Below are 21,386 nucleotides of genomic sequence, written 5' to 3' on the forward strand. Positions count from 1 at the left end.
CCACCACCAAAAAAAAAATGTCAGGCCTTGTGCCTATAGTAGAAAGGATTGGCCATTGCACGTGCCGCCTGGCTGGCCTTCGTGGGATTTTCGATCGAGATCATTGTCAGTGCCCCTGGACTGGCTCTTGTGCGGGTGACACATGAAATGCACCATTTTGAGCGTGACCGTTGCCAGGGCTGCCTGGCTGGCCTTTGTGGATTTTCGAGTGAGATCGTTGCCAGTGCCCCTGGACTGGCTTTTGTGCGGGTGGCACATAATTGCACCATTTTGAGCGTGGCCGTTGCCAGTACCGCCTGACTGGCCTTCATGCTGGTAACACGTAAAAGCACCCACTACACTCTCTGAGTGGTTGGTGTTAGGAAGGGCATCCAACTGTAGAAACTCTGCCAAATCAGATTGGAGCCTGGTGTAGCCATCTGGTTTCACCAGTACTCAGTCAAATCGTCCAACCCATGCTAGCATGGAAAGCGGACATTAAACGAAGATGATGATGATGATGATTATTATTATTATTGCTGCCATACTGTAAAGTCATGGAAATTTGGAGCTCCGTAAGTTGAAAAAGTGTTTGTAATCTTTTTGGCCTTCTAAGGCCCTGTGTTTTCATTTTTATTGCTATCATTGCAATTCTGAGATTGTCTGGACTGCACAGATAGTATTTTTGAGTTTTAACTACTTTTGTATGTTTGTGTGTGAATGTGTGTGTGTGTATGAGTGTGAGTGTTTGTGACTCCTTGTTCTGACATCATCTGATGTTTGTAAAATGAGTGTCACTGTCATACAAGCAGTGTCATTCATTTCTAATATTCAGCGAGAACATGTCTGGCCATGAGGAAATATTATCTTGCTTGGAGACAAGTGAAGGTGACAGGAAGGGCATCCTACTGTAGAAAATCTGCCGTAAAAACTCCTTCCGACCTATGCAAGCATGGAAAAATAGGCGTTGAAATGATAGTGATGATGATCATTATTTTATATCACAGTTTGTGAACAATAACATAATTGGTTTCATGTTGCCAATTGTATTTCCAATTGTATTTCCAGTGAGGGTGACATGACAGTGCCTATGTAACTTGAGTGCAATAAAACCTCACAAGCTATTTTTCTAGAAATACACTGGTTTATTGTTGTTTTCTCTCTGATGTACATCAACAAATATACACATCATCATTATAATCAAGTTTTACATCTGCATTTCCATGGCTGGCATGGTTTGAATGGTTCCATTTCAATATGTCTTTTCACTTACTTCAGTCCTTCATCATTTCCTTTGTGAAGTCCAGCAGCCTCAGGTTAGTCTCCTCTGCTGTTACCAGCTTCAGTAAATTTCATCTATCCACCAAATTTCACTTGCAAGACATTGACCACTTTGAATTTTTGGTTGAAGACATTTGCCCAATGTACTGCATAGTAGGATCAAGCCTGAAAGCACATAGTTGCAAAGCAAGCTTCTGAATGCCACACTGCATTTTGTCCACCAATTTATCATTTCTGCCAATCCAGTGCCTAAGCGATTCTGCCAATTCACATTAATGTAGAACAGAATACTGGTGTGGGTGTTAAATCATCCACAATATATTTATAAATAAATGCATTTATAATAAAAAGGTAAAATGAAAAAAAAAGATCAGTAAAATATTCTTACTCGTTTCCATATCGGAGTGAAAACACTAAATTGTTCATATTACACACATTTTATTAAGAGTTAATATTAAATTTCCATTATTGCAAAAAACAAACAAACAAACAATAAACAAAATTATTAAAAAAAAACAATAAAAACAAGTTAGCAAAGCTAAACATAAAAATTATCCATCTATAATAGAGTTCTTTCTTATTTCTCTCTGAACATTTTTTGACAGATATTCAAGAAGCAGTGAGATTTGTCATAAACGCTAAAAACATTTAACTTAATAAGTAATGCTAGTATTGTGAATCTCTTCTTTGTGCTGGGGAAACATGAAGCATTTAAATGTGATTTATCATTTGGCCTCTCTTGAAAAAGTTAAAAAAGAAAACATACAACTACTATTGATAATAATGATTTCTTTTATTTGCTAAACAGCAGTTTCTCACTTTATGTGTGTGGGTGTGCATGTGTTCCATTGTGCAAAGAGAGAATTGATTGACATAAGCTTCCACTGATCTGAAAGATAGATTGTTTTATAGAGAGGAGATTTGTTAAAAGTGCTGACAAATTCTTTATATGAAATGTCTCATTTAGGGTTGTCAGTTTGAAATAACAAGAAATATGGTCTGCTATTTCCGATATTTGTAAATATTATTTCAATGATGGCTTTTACTTTGATAGAAGATTGTTCTTTTCACTCAAAGTGTTCAAATATTTTGCCAGAAGTATAATCTCTAAAGATATCTATCTATCTGTCTGTCTGTCTTTCAACCTGTCTATTAATCCATCTATCTATCTGTCGATCTATCTATCTGTCTGTCTGTCTGTTTGTCAATGCCATGCCATGCCCTTCTGACTTCTCTCTCTGATTCTTCCTTTCTGTCTTTCTTCATTATTGTTGATCAGGGTAAAATAGCAGTGTGGAAAAATGCTTTTGGATAACCAGCTCTAGTGTTGTGAGTTGAAATTCATTGCAGGCATTTCATTGTTTTCTTTTTATGATAGGTCTCTTTATTCTACATATTTCAGTTCCCCTGTCAGGAATAATTAGACTTGACTGTGCACCCAGTTTAGAGGTTTTGAGATCACATCCACTACAGGTGTTCTGATCTGTATTTAAGTACTACACTTTATTCTTTATTCTACATGATTTCATTTTGGTTAGCTGTCAACAGTCAGATCATTAGAAAATGTTTCCTGAGATGAATCAGCACTTAACCAGTTGGAGAATTATGTTTGTGATTAAATGTGTACATGCCTGAATTTGCTTTGCAGTCACATGGCTCCAGATTCATTTCCATTACACAGCACTTTGGCCATGTCCTCTATCATTACCTTGAGCTAACCAATATCTAGTGATTGAATTTGCTACATAGAAACTGTGTGAAATTCGATTCCAGGAGTGGGGGTGTAATGACAAGGAATGGCTGTATCAGCAGAACATTAAACAAAATACCTTATGGTATTTAGCTATACCCCTTTACGTTATCAGTTCAAAATTCACCCTGGTCAACATTGCTGTTCATCTCTTCTAAAGAGTACTAGACAAACTACTGGACAGCATGGCTGCAGTCAAATAAATAAAACCAGCAAATAAGAAAAGGGAGTTATTTATGACATTATATTTTCCTAGGCTATTTACTTCGTTTTTAGAATGTGTATTTGTAATACAAACAGTCCTCAAGATTTGTCCATTTGACTTTGTTTAATCCTTGAAGTTTGAAAAGTATGGAGAATAAAAATCTCAAAAGCTGTCTGTACACATACACAAAATGAACTAGTAGAAACAAAAATTGAATGAATGGATTTTGGGGCTTGCTTGTATTTATATCTACATTGTATTTCAATCAAATATACTGGGTTTGTTTTTAATTGGAATAAACAAATAACATTATCTATCTCCCAGTTTTAATACCACAACATGGTATCTTGGATACCTTTATGGAAGTTCATTCTGTTGTGTGTGATCAGGTTAGGTCTCTGGTATCAAGACACCTTCTCTACCTTCCACCAAACTCAAGAGGCCCTGTAAAGAGCTATGGTCACTTATTCTTCTGACTTAAAAAAGAAAAAAACTCGAAGTACTAAAATTATAAACCATTAAGTTTTTGGCTAAGTTTCTGTGTTTAGACATTGATCCTCCTGTGTAGGTAAACTTAGATCATCCACTTATGTTGCTTTATATTCTAAGTTGAAGTCCAGTTATGATCAACTTTGTCTTTCCATCCTTCTAGGATCATTAAAATAAGTGTCAGTGAAGCACTGGGGTACATTTTATTAACTAGATATTCTCCCCACCACTGCTGCAGGTCTTGTGGCTATGTTAATTTGAATAGCAATGATAATTATTATTATCATTAGCACAGCAGAGAATGGTGGACTGGCAAAATCATTAGGCCATTAGACAAAATGTCTTGCAGTATCTCTTCTATGGCTGTATGGTTAAAAATTTCATCTAGATGCTGGCACTGTGGTTAATGAATTTGCTTTGGAACTGTTTGGTTACGTTTGGTCCCACTCTGTGGACACTATCAACTGGTGTCCTGTGCTGCAGTTGTGGGTCTATCAATACCTTGTCAATGAAATTGGTAAACAGAAACTGAAGAAATCTGTTATCTGTGCCTGTGAATTCATATTTTCCCTTGTCGTTGTGTGTTCACTAATTGGAAACAAATGCCTCAGTGTTCATGCAGACAATGTTGTTTGTTCCTGGCTCTCTGTGTTACTAGGCCTGGGCTGTTCTTTGCTCACTAGACTGGAGGATTATTACCTTACTTGGAAACAAGTGGAGATTGGCACCAGGAAGGGTATCCAGCCATAAAAAACTCTGATCCAGTATAGTCTTGCCTGACCCATGCAAGTATGGAAAAGTAGATGTTAAAATAATAATGATGGCCTGGCCTTTTATCCTTCTGGAATCAGCTAAATAAAATACCAGTCAATTTAATTGATTAACTGCTACCCCAAATTTTTAGCCATGACCCTATTTTAGAAACTATTAAGGCATTAGGTAACAGAAACAATAAAATATTTGGACTAAAATTCCTGCAGTATTTTATCATGTTTATTTATGGTCAGAGTTCAGATATTATTAGTGTCAAAATATCTTTCATCTCCTTGGGGCAACATTAAGTGATAAATATTAATGATACATTGTAAGTTGATCCAAATGACCAAACTTATCACTTCCAACTTGTGGCCTAATGTCAGTGTCAGATATCATTGTTGTTACTATTGTTATTGTCAGATAAAGGATTTATAGAATCAATAGAGTTTGAGCCAACAAAATGATTTGTGCTGTTTAGTTATAGCATTTTACATTATGTGATCACATCGTGTCAGAATTGACTTTAGTTTTTCTCATCAATAGAATAAATACCACTCAAGTACTACAGTCAATATAATCAGTTATGATTCCTCCCCTATGCAGACATCCACACTAACTTGAGGCATTGTGTCTATCTTACGTTTGGTTGCAGACATAGTTGTATATTTAAGAAGTTTGCTTTGCGATCACATGCTTCCAGGTTCTATTCTTCAGCACCTTAAAGAAGTATCTTTTTTTAAAACTTTGGCTTGATCTGAAACTTTAGAATTTGTTGAGATATTTAAAAAAAGAAAGATCCATCATGCATATGTGTGGCATTGCATGCTACTTGTAAACAAACAATGACATACAAGTGATGATCTTTGTCTGCAAGTTTCCATGAAAACATGCCTGGACTCAGGGAAAATATTGCCTTGCTTGGCAACAGGTGAGGGTTGACAATAGGAATAGTGCTCAGCTGTAGAAAATCTGCCTCAACAAATATCATCTGACACATGCAAGCACAGAAAAATAGGCATTAAAATAGCAACCCTGATAGCAGGAGCTGCTACTTCAGTTGAAAATAAAGAAATTAAGAAAAGACTACCCAACCATTCTCATTGCCCTTTCTACTTATATCTAACCGCTAAATACAACACACTTTTCATTACATTGGTGATAAGCTTAATTAAATTTCTAATTTTTATTTATGTTTGTGCCACATTTTATTATCTGTGTCTAATTCTAAAAACACACAAAAACAAAGCAAAAGAAACAGTGTTTAAAGTTAGCCATTTTTCCCCCATGTATATGCATCTTGCTAGCAGTCACTGGTTTATTATGTTTTATATGGCTGTTATGGCGAGATAGCTGGATAGGCAGAAGAAAGAGTGGTTAGCAACATTAGATTAATGTGATAATTGAAGAAATAATTAACCCTTAGTGCACACTAATTTTCACATAGTACTTTCCTTAATAACAAGTGATTAGGTTCTTTCCCATTACATGACACATTGGGACAAGATTTGTGTTGGCCCAAGCAAATTTGAGTAGAACTTGGTTGAGTAAATTTGAGTTGAAGAAAACTGTCAGGCTTCTCTCTGAAATAAAAAAAAAAATCACAGCTCCTTTGAATTTTAAGAGACTATCACACTCACCCACTCAAAAGTGGCTTTATTTCATTGTACCAAATTCTTCTCGGAGGTCCTGGCTGCAGCAACATAAAGAGAGAATAACATAAATTATGTACCAGTTTTTAGATAGTACAAACAATTACATTGTGTTTATATAGTTATCTGTATGTGTTTGTGTGTGTTTGTGTGTCTATATTTCTCTTTCCATATTCCCCTTTCACTGAACACACTTGATCTGAACTTCATGCCCTCATCTACAATAATAGTTTAACCCAGTTAGAGAGTTATTGAGTGCTTCCCTTAGGTATACTGTGTATGTTTTTTTAAAGTACCAAAGAATGTAGATTTGAACTGAAACCTTCTCCAACCGCATTTTTTTTTTCTTTTTTCTTTTTCTTTATAAATAAATACAATACATACAACAGAATGTATAATAAACAAAGAATACAAGACTATATCTGAAAACTTCACTAAAAAAATATGGCCTTTTCATTTTGATTTTGTTACTATTTTGAGCCACTCAATACACAAGCAAATGAGGAAGCCTCACAATTTGTTAGAAATAACAACCAAATCTCCATAAAATAATTCTTTCTTGTCTTAAAAAAGATAAAGAACAGCTTGGATGATGTGGTCTTGGAGTTTGTTATGTTTGGATAAAAATAGTATGGTCACAGCTGAAGCATTTTTGTTTATAGATTCACTTACAGAGGTTGATCTGGAGAATAAATGACAGCAACAGCTCAGTGTGAGAAGAGCAGCACTGCACCTGTGATCCTTTTTATTATTTGGGGGCCTCCTGTTGAGGGGAAGTTATCTTTGAACAGAAGCCATGGCTTGAATGTGTGCAACAAAGTGTACTCCTTTGTAAATGCACCGATGGATCAGAGAGCCATGTTAAATCAGGAGATGGCTTAAGTCCACTATCCAAAAGTTGGAAGTTTATTACTGAGATTTTTGGATATCATGTTGGCAGACAACAGTGGCAGTGATTACTACAAACACTACCACCAGCACCAGCACAACCCTTGTGTGCAATCATCATATTTATTTGCCACAGGAGTGGCAAATTGGCAGAGTTATAAGAATACCAGGCCAGAAGCAAAGATTCTTTGCATGCTGGATTCAAATCCTGCCATGAGCTACTTAGGTGGACGTCTTGGCTTTTCGCTAGGTTTAACACCATTCCCTGGCACCTTGGGTGCATTTAGCAAAGCTTACCCTGTTGCATGTATTCAGGCCAAATTTCTAGTTCTAGGATACCTTCCTCTTACCAGTTATAATGAATCATAGGCACTGCCTTCTGATTCAAGGATAGAATTCTATCCTTGGTGAAAGGATAGAAAAAGTTTTTTGAATAGACATGGTCGTGTGAGTTAGAAACTCATTATACAACCATGTGCTTTCAGGTTTTATCCCATTGCATCGTACCTTGTGGAAATGTTTTCTACTATAGCCTCAGGCTAACCAATTCCTTGTGAATGAATTTGGTTGAAGGAAAAAGTGTGGAAGCCTGTTGTATATGTGTGTTTTCATGTCTATATTTGTACCCCACGCCAGTGTTGATTTGTTTATGTCTCTGAAGCTTAGCAGTTCAGCAAAAGAGACAATAGAATAAGTGCGAAACTTTAAAAAAACTAAATACTGATATTGATTTGTTAGACTAAAAACAAAAACCGTTCAAGATGGTGCCCCAGACTGACCCCAGTCCACTGACGGAAACAAGTCAAAAAGATATAAATGAATGCAATATACAGCATTGATTATAAAACTAACATTATTATCACTTCTACTATCTATCACAGCCACCGATAATATGTTTATTTGCCACTGGGGTGACTCACAATATTACTACAAGCAAGTCACTTGACCTGCCAGAAATAGCAGCAAAATGTCTTTCAAACTGCTCTGTACATTTTATAATAAAAAAAAGATATAATGATAAGGTATATAATTAAATGTTTACACAGATTTCCACATATGTAGTAGATTAATTTTTAGGTGTGAAAATGCTTATTTTACCCGAGAAATAATTAAAATCTCAAAAAATATAAATACCTATCAGCCACAGAAACCTTTGATATACTGAGGAATCCGTGATATGAATTTACATATATTAGCCAGAAAAATTGATGTATTGAGTGCAGTATGGTGAGGGATTTCTGTATTAATAATAATCTATATACATACATGCACACATGCATTTATGTGTGTTTTAAATATTGTGGGAGCTAGGTCTGGACCATATGCTGGTTCCTGGAGTTTATTCCAGGTCATTTGAGCTGTATGAGGTCTTGCATTGTCTCACTGCAGAAAAGCTCTCTTTCTCTTAACCAATGCTGGATATTTTCGCCACAGAATGGCATACATCCACTCCAGCTTAACCAATGTTTGCACATGTTACAATTGCAAAAAAATATTTCCTTTAGATTATTACTTGTTCCAATCCATGACTCACTGCCTGTGAGTCATGGATTAAGATTCTTCACCTGGAAGGACAAGAACTGGTATTAGTATGAGATCAAAGAACTGGCAGAAAGGTGGCTTCAGATGGTGCAACACGGTGGCCTCTACTTTGAATGCCTGGCTGCTTTTGTTTGTAACTTGAGAAATAAAGCAAATAAGTTGCCAAAATATTGCAAAACTTTTGACTCTACCACAATTTATTTAAATAAATAGCAATACTATTACTAAATATAACAAAAATTAATATTAATAACAATGTACATACACACACACACACACACACACACACACACACACACACACACACACACACACTTATATATGTTTTAAATAACTACCATTGACTCTACCACAATCTATTTAATTATAGTTACCACTAAAAACAGACATAGCAACAAAATAAATTGTCATTTTTCATAGACTTTTTATTTTCCAAATTAAAGCATAGCTTAAATTTCAGACTCCATTAGAAATTAATTGAATAATAATTCATCTCTTTTCACAGTTTGAATTATAAAGAAAAGAATAATTTAATTAGTTTTGTTTCATCTTTTGTTAGTTTGTCTTTTGTAGTTTTTTTTTTAGTTGAACAACAGAAGTATGTTTCTTATGATGATTTTTTAATATTTTTTCTTTTCTTTTTAACTTTTTCAGATGTGTCATGGTGTTTGTTTTTACATTTTTCATGTGTCATATCCTAGCTATTTATTCAATATTTCCATTAATATGGTAAGTTTTACTTTTTTTTACTTGTTATTTTAATTTTGCTTAATTAATACATAAACAAATATATATATTTTCCAAAAGGTATGTGTGTGTGTATGTATGCTTGTATAAGTGTTCGTGTATGTATGCTTACGGTGCATGTGTGCTGTGTGATATATATACTATCTTTATCATTTATCTTTTGCTTGTTTCTGTCATTGGACTGTGGCTATGCTGGAGTACCATCTTCAAGGGGTTAGACAAACATATTGATCCCAGTACTTTTTGTTTTAAGTTTGGTACTTATTCAAGCAGTTTTGTTTGCCAAACTGCTAAATTATAAGGACAGAAACAAACTAACACCAGTTGTCAAGTGGTGGTGGGAGATATGCACACACACTCACACACATTTTTTTATGCTCTTATTTCAGTCATTAGACTGTATCCACACACACACATGCACAATGGGCTTTCTGGCTAGCAAATTCATTTGCAAGGCATTTGTTGACTAGGAGTTTTTGTATAAGACATTTGCCCAAAGTGCCACATGGTGGGACTGAACTTGATATCTTATAGTCGCAAAGCAAGCTTTTTAACCACAGAGCAATATGTATGTGTACGCAAGCACAGTTGTGTGGTTGAGAGATCCTATTGAGATGAGTCTTCAGTACAAATAGAGTTTCTGTTTCACTTACATTTACTTTTCTCTTTTGCAATCTCTGGTCATTATCCAAAGGACATGTATAAACACCAAAAATATGAAAGATGTGGCTTCCAATGAGGAATGAGTCAAATTGTGACAATTCAGTCAACCCATGCTAGCACAGAAAGTAGATGTCATTCTTGATCCTACACCCTGACATTCTTGACTCTGCACTCTGACATTCTTGATTCATGCCTCTATACTCATGACTCAGCACCTTGATATTGTCAACAATCCATGTAAGACCTAGTTCCGATGTAGCACTCTATTGACAAACATTTTAATGGGCACATGAAATAAGAGGTAGATGCTGTTTCAACTATACTTTGGCAAACTCAAGTGGTTTTGAGCAGCTGAACTTGATGAGTTAGAATCTACACATACTACAACAGGCTGCAACACATTACTTAGTACCCTTACATGTTTATGAGCTTAATTCTTATCAAATCTGTTGCCTGTGTGTTTCAATTAATTATAAAAATTTTTAGAATTTGCAAAGGTTTAGTAAAATAACTGATATTGTAATTATCAAGCTGGTGTTTTGTAATGTAACTTAACAGAAATATTCTTACATAAATTAATGATGTGTGGTTTTAATTTCACTATGAACATTTTAAAACAGATTTTGTTGTGTCTGGGGAGAGTCATACTGCCTTAATATCTAACACACTCACCAGTTCAATTTCCACTCGTTTATTTTGGAAAAGAAAAAGTATAAATAATAGATGAGTGTAAATTGAACCGGTGAGTGTGTTAGATATTAAGGCAGTATTTTAAAACAAGTTTGCTATTACTAGAATAATATAACAAGAGTCAGTTTCAAGTAAGTTGGTTTATCAAAAAGCTCTTTAACCCTTTTGATACAAACCCACCTGGACTGCACATAGTCATGTGGTACAAACTTTAGTTTAAAGTTATCTATAGTAAAGCTTTCCATTAAAATTGCATGCTAGATTATATTCCAAATACCAGCTTAACCCTTCAGCATTCAGATTATTTTGTGAAATGTAATGCTTATTTATTCACATTTAAAAAATTTAATAATGTATTAGTTTGTAGTTTCAAGATTTCAAAAATGTGATTGTTTATCTTCTAGAATGACATTACAAGGTAAGTGTGAGAGGCCAGATCTGACCAGTTTGAACATAAAATAGGCAGAATATTTGGGCTGGATGTGGCTGGTTTAAATGCTACAGTGTTAATAATGACAAAGTTATTTTCATTAATTTTGAAATTAACTGAAATGAAGACATTGTATTTCAGCTGAAATATGGTTGCAAAAAGGCTAATGACTTGAAACTTCATTTTGTTTTGCTCTGTGTATGTGTATATACAGGTAACCTGTATCCTGGTTAAAGTGTTGGTAATATACGCATGTAGCCATCTAGTTGATAATAGCTGAAACTATTGTAGTAGTGATGGAAGAAGCAAAGGTAGTGATTTATTCCTCATCAGAAGTCAAAGAGTTAGAGAGTGTTAATGAAATACAATTTTCTTGGATTAGTCTAGTCAGAGTAACTTTCCTGTGAATTCAATTTATGATAGTTATGAGGTATATCTTAATTAAGTAGAATAATATTTCCTTTCACTTTGGTATAGGGTGTGGTGGAGTGAGAAAAACGGATGTAAGACTTGGATAGTGATGAAATTATTTCCTTCATTACAATTAGCATTAGCATTTAATTCTGGCCTTGTTGACATGAGACTGTTGATAATAGGAAAACCTATCATAAATCATACAGGAAGGGTTATTTTTCTTAGTTTTATCATATCTGAAATGAATATTTTCAATGCATCTGATAATATTAACTGTCTTATGTATGGGTGCTTAATTAAAGTTTAGATAACATGTATTTTATGGATTTTTCTTCTTTTTTCAGTTTTGAAATTATTAAAAATAATTTTATTGAGTACTGGGTTAAACTAGTGTGTGTGTGTGTGTGTCTACATATATATTCTTTTACTTGTTTCAGTCATTTGACTGCAGCCATGCTGGAGCACTGATATATATATATATATACTTATCATTATAATCTAATGTCCACTATTCCATGTATGCATGAGTTAGGCAGAATTTGTTAAGACTGACTTTTTTATGGTTGGATGCCCTTCCTTTCCCAGCAGGATCCTTCTATCTACTACATATTACTAATATTTTATTTAAACAACCGAAGAGAAATAACCCATGCCACCTGCAGACTTTAGCAAAGAGATCAATATTTGATTCTCACGATCAGCCAATCCAATTCTGCATTTCACTACTCACAGTTTTGAACTGCTAAACATTATTATTGCACTTCCTTAATTTGAATCTTAAACATTAAAGACTTCATTCATACATTTCTATACATACATACTTTTTTGAATGCCTATTACTCCGATAATTCTGCACTTTTACAGTTACACTTTTTCCATGATGGTAGATAAATTTTTTTATTCCACAACGTATTTGTAGTGGCTTCATGCAGGCATAGTGTGGATTCCATCCTTGATTGCCAAATTTCAATTAACACTTCAATGGTGCTTTTCTCACGGTAAAACAATAGTTTTTCTGTGAATGGCAGCAGTTATACATTTCCCAGATGCCTTCGCTAAGCAGAATAAATGTCTTTGCCTCTCACCAACCTCCGACAATCTTTCTTGCCAACCTCCAAAGACCTCTCTTACCAACCTCCAACAATTTCTCCCTCCTCCAGCTGACAGTTTTTTGTACTTTATCGTGACGGAAAATACACCTTTTGTGGCAGTTATAACGAAATTGCTTTCTTATAGCAGAGTAATAAGGCATTTCAATAGAACATCTTTACTCCCTAGGAATTACCAGGTACACCAGCTAGTATATACATAAATATATGTGTGTGTGTGTGTAATACACACACACACATGCATACATTCATACATACATATATGTGCATATATATATATATATATATATATATATATATATATATATATATATATATATATATATATATATACACATACACATATATGCATGCATTCATACATATATATACATGCATACACACACACACACACACACACACACACACACACACACACCAAAGTTGGGTGTGGTTACCGAGGCACATTTATGCATTACAAACAAAACAAACCATTGGTGCAAATTACCCAGTCAAGGAAGAAAAAGAAATAGAAAAATGTGATCCTGTAACCACACCCGACTCGATATATGTATAAGTTCTAGATAATTCAAGTTCTTTCAACAAATTACTTTTATATGTAATTTTGTGAGTCCAAGTTGACATATGTCATTCCAAAAGCACTTGGAGAGTAATCAATAGTTGCATATTATTGTATAATATGGCAAGATTGATGAGATCGAATTCAAATGAAGCAATTGTAAATCTTCATATTAAAAAGACTTGCTCACTCCATTCCACTACTTTGTAATTATGAAATACTCTATAAATATTTATAGATTTCAGACATTTGTTTGACACAACATACAATCTCCAGATTACTGTCTTGTCTGATAGCCAATACCCATTGATGTGCTTAATATGCTAAACTCCAGGGATGTACCTCTACTTTGAAAAGGTACAGCCCTGTCAAGTATTGATTTTGTGTCAGTGTGGATGCCACTAAATGCACTCATGATACAAAATGTGTGTGTTAAATTGCATGACAGATTAAATCTACCACTCAACTTGACCATGGCAGAATTTGAACTCAGAATGCAAAGAGCCAAAAGAAGTATCACAAGGTATCTTGTCATTTTTACAGTTCCATCAAACCACTGTCCTGAAAGGTAATTTTTTTTATCACCTTTCCTCTCAAGAAAAATGATGAAATGCAAAGTTGGCAGGACAAGATTTGAACTCAGAGTGTAGAGAATCAAAATAATATCTCTAGGCATTTTGTCTAATGGTCTACCAATTTGCCAGTTGTACTAAAGTGTTGATGTTTAAATCAAAAACTCCTTCAAAATCTTGTTACATTTTCAATGGTATCATGAGATTTCTGTTGGTAAATATATCTATATATAAATAAGCCAACAAGGGAGCTTTTGACCCACTAGAAATAGCGACCAAATTTTCCTCAATTCACATCCTAGCAAAAATAATGATTTATTTTTTCTAGCTTATCTTCACATTTTGATAATGACGGTATCTATGGATTATCATCATCTTATTAGTTAATAGTTACATTTAAATAATTTAAGTAATATGTTTGATAATGGAAATATTACATTCTGGCCCTCCATACTGAAAGTTGTGCTAAACATTTAATATATTATTGCTACCATAAACTATAACATTATTATAGTGATCTTACTTCTTCACTGCACATCAGTTAACTTGGACAATAGATACAACTAACTTACTTCTGGTCATGCCATCCCAAATAAGATAACACACTTAACTGTGAAAATATGGGTTAGTGCTTGAGTTCTTATGTATGATGTACACTCCACTCTTAATATTTAGGTTTAAAAATCTAGAAAAAATGCATTGATAAATGTAAATGCATAAAGAGCTTATACTGACCAACACCAAGCACTTCAGCAACTGAAAAATAGTGTTCCACAAGAAAGTGGAGTATTGGAACCAGATATATTATATTATGTAGTGGAACACTAGAAAGTAAATCCCTTCAAAGTAATTTCCAAGATTCAAAGTAACTATATTTAAAGGGAGAATATCTTTACCCTTTTATGTTAAAAAAAAGTTCTTTAAGTTTTAAAAAAGAAAAATTTCAAAAATAAACCATTCTGTATTATCAGGATAAAAGTTGCAGTTGAAGATTGGTCTTTGTCACAATGCTATTTATTCACAACGGTCATTAAGTTAGTATCATGTTTAGTCCAAGGAACATTACACATTTAATTATAAGTAATTTATGTGGTGAAGGAAAGACAGTTTTAGCTCATTAACAATTATCATTTTAATCATTCTGCCAATTTTACCACTCTGAGCATGTTTCAGTCTTATTAGAACTCCTCAGCAAAACATCAATTTCATTGTTCTTGCTGAAATAGAACTGGGAGATTTGAGAAACAGATGTTCAATATTGTACACCAAACACACTCCCTTTTTAAATCCTCTGAGTTTAATTTTATACCTATCCCTCCACAGTAACACAATTCTCATCATTACTTCATCAAGTTCGCTGAAGTTGATTCTATACTTAAGAGGTCTAGCAAGACCAAAACATGTCTAGAATTATTTCCCGTTCTTGTTGAAATAATTAAAGTAATATTAATCATTGAATTCATATTAAGTTTTCCTCACAGTATAACTATTTCTAATTAGATTTTTTTTTGTTACTCATTGTGTTAAATATGTAACACTAAGTTAACTGTTGCTTTTAATGCAGATGGCATCTCTGAATAATTAGTCACATGGTGCAGTTTTGATTACTTGCAATAAAATTACTTTTGAAAAGTATTTTATTTTTCTAATTTCCTTAGGACTTGTGTCATAGCATCCCATTTTGTACATTGTTTACTCTTTACTTGTTTCAGTCTTTTGACTGTGGCCATGCTGGAGCACTGCCTTTAGTCGAGCAAATCGACCCCAGGACTTATTCTTTGGAAGTATAGTACTTATTCTATCGGTCTCTTTTGCCGAACCGCTAAGTGACGGGGACATAAACACACCAGCATCGGTTGTCAAGCGATGTTGGGGGGACAAACACAGACATACAAACACATACACACATACATATATATATACATATATACGACAGGCTTCTTTCAGTTTCCATCTACCAAATGCACTCACAAGGCTTTGGTCGGCCCGAGGCTATAGTAGAAGACACTTGCCCAAGATGCCACGCAGTGGGACTGAACCCAGGACCATGTGGTTGGTAAGCAAGCTACTTACCACACAGCCACTCCTACGCCTATATTTTTTCTGATTTCACTTCATCTATAAATACTTAACACAGTGGAACCTGTATATGATTGCTTGATCTGAATGAAATAGTAACCAAAACTTCTTGAAATAATGAAAACATATTTTTAACTTTATCAATGAAGTAATATGTTATAAAACCAGATATCATCATATAAAACAAATCAGATACAGAGCAAGGTTAACAAGCAAAGTATATGCTGGTTTTGAACATTCTTTTAAACTATATTGTATCATGAAGAGTCATATGAAAATAGAATCTTTTAAAATTTCTTCCCATTGTCAGAATTTTTTCAAATTTCCTACACTGGAGTAGTTATACATGATGATGGAATTCACATTCATTTTCACTAGAAATCAATTAAAAAAAAAGTTATAGGCTTTTAAAGTTATGTAATTTTAACTAGTCAGAAGTCTCCATTGCTGATATAGTGGAAGTCTCAATTATCTGTTTCCATGGGAACAGCATGAAAACTATCACTCTTCCTTTTAGGACAGCCATATTCTTTTAAACTATAGATTCTGTCATGAAGAGTCGTATGAAAATATTCAAAGACTTTATGGCATGATCTATTCCAATGAAAAATTATCAGTCTTTGAAGAATGATTTGATAAAAAACGACACTAAGGCTGGAGGTGCTGTTTATTTTCTAGGATCTACCAACCAGTTCATGGAGGTTAGGAAAAGATTCAACAAAAGAAAGACTCAACTGTTCTTTAGTTATGCTTTTGTTTCTTAACTTACATAAGTCATATTATATATACTTTTCTTGGTTTGTCCTGACTTGCCAGCTTTAAATTAAATAGACATATAACACATTAAGCAGGCACTGACATAGCTGTGTGATCAGAAAGCTTGGTTTTCAACCACATAGTTTCAGGTTCAGTCCTACTGCATGGCAGTAACCCTTCTACTGTAACCCTGTGGTTGATGTTGGGAAAGGCATCCAGCAGTAGAAACCATGCCAAAGCAGACACATAGAACGTTGTCAAACTGTTCAACCTATGTCAGCATGGAAAAAGGACATTAAATGATGATGATGATGGGTGGGTGAGTAACTGTGTGTGTATCTTTGTGTTTGTACCCCACCACCACTTGATATCTGGTGTTGGTTTGTTTGCATTCCCATAGCTTGATGGTTCAGCAAAGTGTCTGATAAAATAAGTGTCAGACTTAACAACAACAAAAGTAAGTTGTGGGGTTGATTTGTTCAACTTAAACTCTTCAAGATGGTGCCCCAGTATGGTTGCAATTTGTTGACTAAGATAGAAGATCATGAAGATAGTTTCAAAAATAAATTTGGACTTGGATTATTTGTTAAATTGGTGTTGCTGCTACTACTACTACTGCTACTACTGCAGGTGTTATCTTATTCCTCAAATTACATCCACTCAGAACAAGTGACCTCCATTGACCAGAGATATAAAAGCCATTGAACACTCCAGTAAGCAGGTCAGGTCATTGCTGTTAGAAATGTAAATTATAGTTGACCTTCAGCCTGAAGGGACAAATTTGGGATTTTCTCTCTTTATATCATTGTTGCCATTCATTTTTCTTGTTTCATTTTGTTTTTGTTCTTTTCTTTATAAGTAGTACAAAAGTTACTGTTAACTTACTGTGTGTGTGTGTTATTTGGAAGAAGAAGTAACATTGACTGTAGTGAACTGGAGTAAGGAGGATGGAGAAAGAATGAGAGTATGTATATCTGTATGTGTATAAAAAATGTGGAAGCAAGTGTTTATATATGCTTCTGTATGAAAGAAGAAAGGGAACTACATAAGGGGCTGAATGTTTGTGCATAAAAGAAAGAAACTGTAGGAGAAAGTGAGAAAAATAAAGTACTAGAGTGTATGTGTGTATTGAAAAGAGGATATATTTTTAAATCATTTCTATTGTATGCACAAGGGCTGAAGCTTCGTTGGTGACTTATGTTAAGGACTCCAAAAAGCAAAGTCGACTTTTAAAATGAAAATAAACTAAGGCTTTTCTTTTTATAATTGGAAGGGGTTTGTACCTAGTCAAAGGTTATTTTCAAAATCATCTTTATGATCTGTTTAGAGTTTGATAATGATCCTGTAATTATTTTATAGAAATGTTACATATAGATGCAGGCATGGCTGTGTGGTAAGAAGTTTGCTTCCCAAGTACAGAGTTCTGGGTTCAGTCCCATGTTTGACATCTTGAGCAAATGTCTTCTACTATAGTCCTAGGCTAACCAAAACCTTGTAAGTGGATTCTGTTGACAGAAACTGAATGAAGACCGACCCCCATATATATATATATATATATATATATATATATATATATATGTATATGTATATATATATCTATATGTTTATGTTTACCCACTGCACCTCACCACTTGACAATTGATTTGTTCGTTTATGTCCCTGTAACCTAGAGGTTCAGCAAAAGAGATAGATAAGTACCAGGTTTTAAAAAATTAGGTACTGGGGTCAATTCATTTAACTAAAAAAAAACCTTCAGAGTGGTGCCCCTGCATGGCTGCAGTACAATGGCGGAAACAAGTAAAAGATTAAAAAAAAATTGAAGGAGTCTTTTTCAGGCATTAAGATGTTATTGCAGATTGAGTGATTACATAGAGGCTCACTTGTTGGCTCATAGTGTAAGTGCTCTTGTATGAAATTAAATCAGACAGAACCAATAAATGGAATGATGTGTGTCAATGATATAACTTGCAAGAAATTTAGCTGTCACAGGCTCTCAGAGAGACTATTGACACCAATGTTCCTTTTGAACAGTTGCAATTTGAGCCTCAGTAAAAACATAGACAAGGTTGAAATCCAGAGAATCAGCATTCTTAGTAGGAAGAACTTAGGGTTAGTGCAGGGCTACTAGTGGTGGACACTATATGGGTGGTGGGAGGAGGAGAGAGGAGTGGATTTTTGCGAATACCTGAAGAAAATGGCAGGAGAATAGCCAGTTCTGAGAAGCAGTGTCCACCATAACTGCTATGATAGCAGCTACAGTGGGTGGATGTATATTTAGAACATACACTCAAATTATGTTTTGAAAATGTTTGATTTGATTATAATTTGCCACTCATGTTACTTAGTCCTCTTTGTACAGTATTTCTGATGATTTCTCTTTGCTTTTGCAGGTTGTCTTGGTTAAATGTTGCTCTCATCCTTATTGCCAACTTCTTTATATTATTGATTGGTGGCTGGATTATATTACAGTTCTCTGCATTTCGCTGTGAAGAATTTGAACTATGTTTGGTAAGTTGCTCTTTCTCTTTAAGTTCCCTCTTGACATCAATGAATCTTAACTCTTTTGTGACTATATTTCTGTTGAAATACATTGTCTTCATTTCAGTTAATTTTGAAAATAATGAAAACTTCTGTAAAATAATTTTGACATTATCAAGCTGGTGCTTGAAACAAATTTAAATGAAAATTTGATGGAAGGTTTTAATTTATGTGTCATAGAACCAAAGGCAATGTCAACTAGTTTGGTATAGAGAGTTCTATTCATGATCGAAATTACTTTTGCAGGTAAGCCCTTCATGAGGCAGCTTCTGGTTTGCCAGCTCCTATCAAACTGTCCTACTTGTGCCAGCATGGAAAATGGACATTAAACGATGATGGTGGTGGCAGTGGCAGCAGCAGTGGTGGTGAAGAAGAAACATCTGTCAAATCACAAAATAGTTCTTCCACACTTCAAATCTGCTAGGAATGACTATTTTAGACAACCTCTCCTGAAAGAGGGCTTATAATCATGTTTTGACCTGTAAAAAAATAGCAGTCAAATCTTCATCAAATTACATCCTGCCATCTTAACAGAATAGATTTAACTCTTCTACACATTATCTCAGTAAAATTTCTGAAAACAAGCCTGACTGTGTGGTAAGAATTTTGCTTCTCAACCACTTGGTTCTGGATTCAGTCTCACTACATGACATCTTGAGTAAGTGTCATCTGTCATAGTCCTGTACCACCCTAAACCTTACAAGTGGATCTGGTAGACAGAAATTGAAAGAAACCTATCAACTGTTTTAAATGATAGCTGTAACTCCTACTAAATGTGTTGAGAGCCCTTTTCCTTCATTTGTCCATTCACTCATGTGTGTGTGTGTGTTACAGTTTCCTTACTGTGACATCACATGATAGATAGTTGTAAATGAATGTTATCATCATGCAAGAAGAGTCTGTCATTCATCTTCCATGAAAATATGTCTCATCATGAGAGAGATATTACCTTACTTGGAAATAACTAATGGTTGACAACAGGAAGGGCATCTAGCTACAGAAAACCTTCATCAAAAAAGAAATTTCTGTCTGATTAATGCCAGCTTGGAAAAGCGGCTATTAAAATGGGGATGATGATCCAAGTAGATACTCTACACAATTACTTTAATCAAATCATACTGTCTTCAAATATGAGTGATGAGCTCCTGGATGTGCAAGAGTTGGAAAAGGGACTGTCAAAGTTGCAAATGAAATGCTTTTAATCTTGGGTCTGTATGCTTAGTCAGGGCTAAACTGAAGCTAAACAACAGCAGCTGCTGGAAATTTTACGCTCTCTTTATTTTTAAAATATCAAAAACATATTGCTTTGTCAGCAGTTGTAGACACTTTTAGATCATAAGGTAAAAAACATGTCTCCCATGTTTCTGGTACTAAGGAGTGTGTTGCTGGCTCATTTTTGTTGTTATTTGTTTGGTTTTGTTGGAGGGGTGGCATCTATACTGTTGGCAGTCTGGTGAGATCAGTATGGTTGATGTTCAAGAGTAGAGTAACAACCACAGGAAAAATAGATAGACAGAAAGGGTGTGAAGATAGACTTTCTGGAAAAGAAGGATTGTGTATAGGTTAGTGTGGGGCTTTGAAGGTAAGATAAGATAAAGATGACTGTGGGAAGCAAGAGATAAGTAAGTCTGGGAGGAGATAGTTTGAAACTGAAGGCATTGTAGTAAGGCAGAAAGTGGAGACAATACTTCTGTAGTCCAGAAGTAGTAGTAGTAGTGTTTCTGATGGTCATCTTCTGGAAGCTGACTTGGATGGTTGTGTACATGTGTAAGAGTAGTAGCACAGTCCTAGATACAAGGGTAAATTTATAGTTTCACACCAGACTCGATTTTGGTACTAAATAATTTTTTTCCCCACAGTTTTTTTGGATGCAATCATCTTAGTTAACTTTGTAAGCTGTTTGAAATGCATTCTTTCCACGGAAAACAGATGGGGTGGGGGTGAAGTGGAACCTCGGATATTCCCTTTTCCAACCCTGTCTCCTGCATTTTTTCATTGCAGTTGTCTTAATTGACCTCAAGTGTGGGAAATGCATTTTGTCCATAGAAAACAGAGACTGTGGGGGTGAGGCGGAACCTAGGGCATTTCTGTATATCTTCTATCTCCGGATTTGTGCTGGAATCGATCCTTTACTGGCAATCTGGGAGGGGTGTATATAATTTTGCTACCTCAATAAAAAATTGGTGCAGCAATTTTTTTTGTTTTCTGTAGCAGAGATAAATAAATACCTGGCCAGGTATTGGTGTAGACAGTTTAAATGAATACCCGGCCTTTTCATCTATTTCTTTAA

At 34.7% G+C, this 21,386-nt stretch overlaps 1 protein-coding gene across 1 annotated transcript in view; it reads left to right on the forward strand.

The window, feature by feature from the left end:
• The window catches only part of LOC106878824 (uncharacterized), a 241,418-nt gene that overhangs the window by 144,881 nt on the left and 75,151 nt on the right, over window positions 1–21,386 (forward strand). The window contains exons 4-5 of the mRNA XM_052967637.1: window positions 9,194–9,268; window positions 18,949–19,066. Coding sequence (XP_052823597.1) covers window positions 9,194–9,268; window positions 18,949–19,066 — 193 coding nt within the window. The remainder of the gene's footprint in view (window positions 1–9,193; window positions 9,269–18,948; window positions 19,067–21,386) is intronic.

The sequence above is a fragment of the Octopus bimaculoides genome, chromosome 4 (assembly GCF_001194135.2).
Source record: "Octopus bimaculoides isolate UCB-OBI-ISO-001 chromosome 4, ASM119413v2, whole genome shotgun sequence".
Taxonomy (NCBI): domain Eukaryota; kingdom Metazoa; phylum Mollusca; class Cephalopoda; order Octopoda; family Octopodidae; genus Octopus; species Octopus bimaculoides.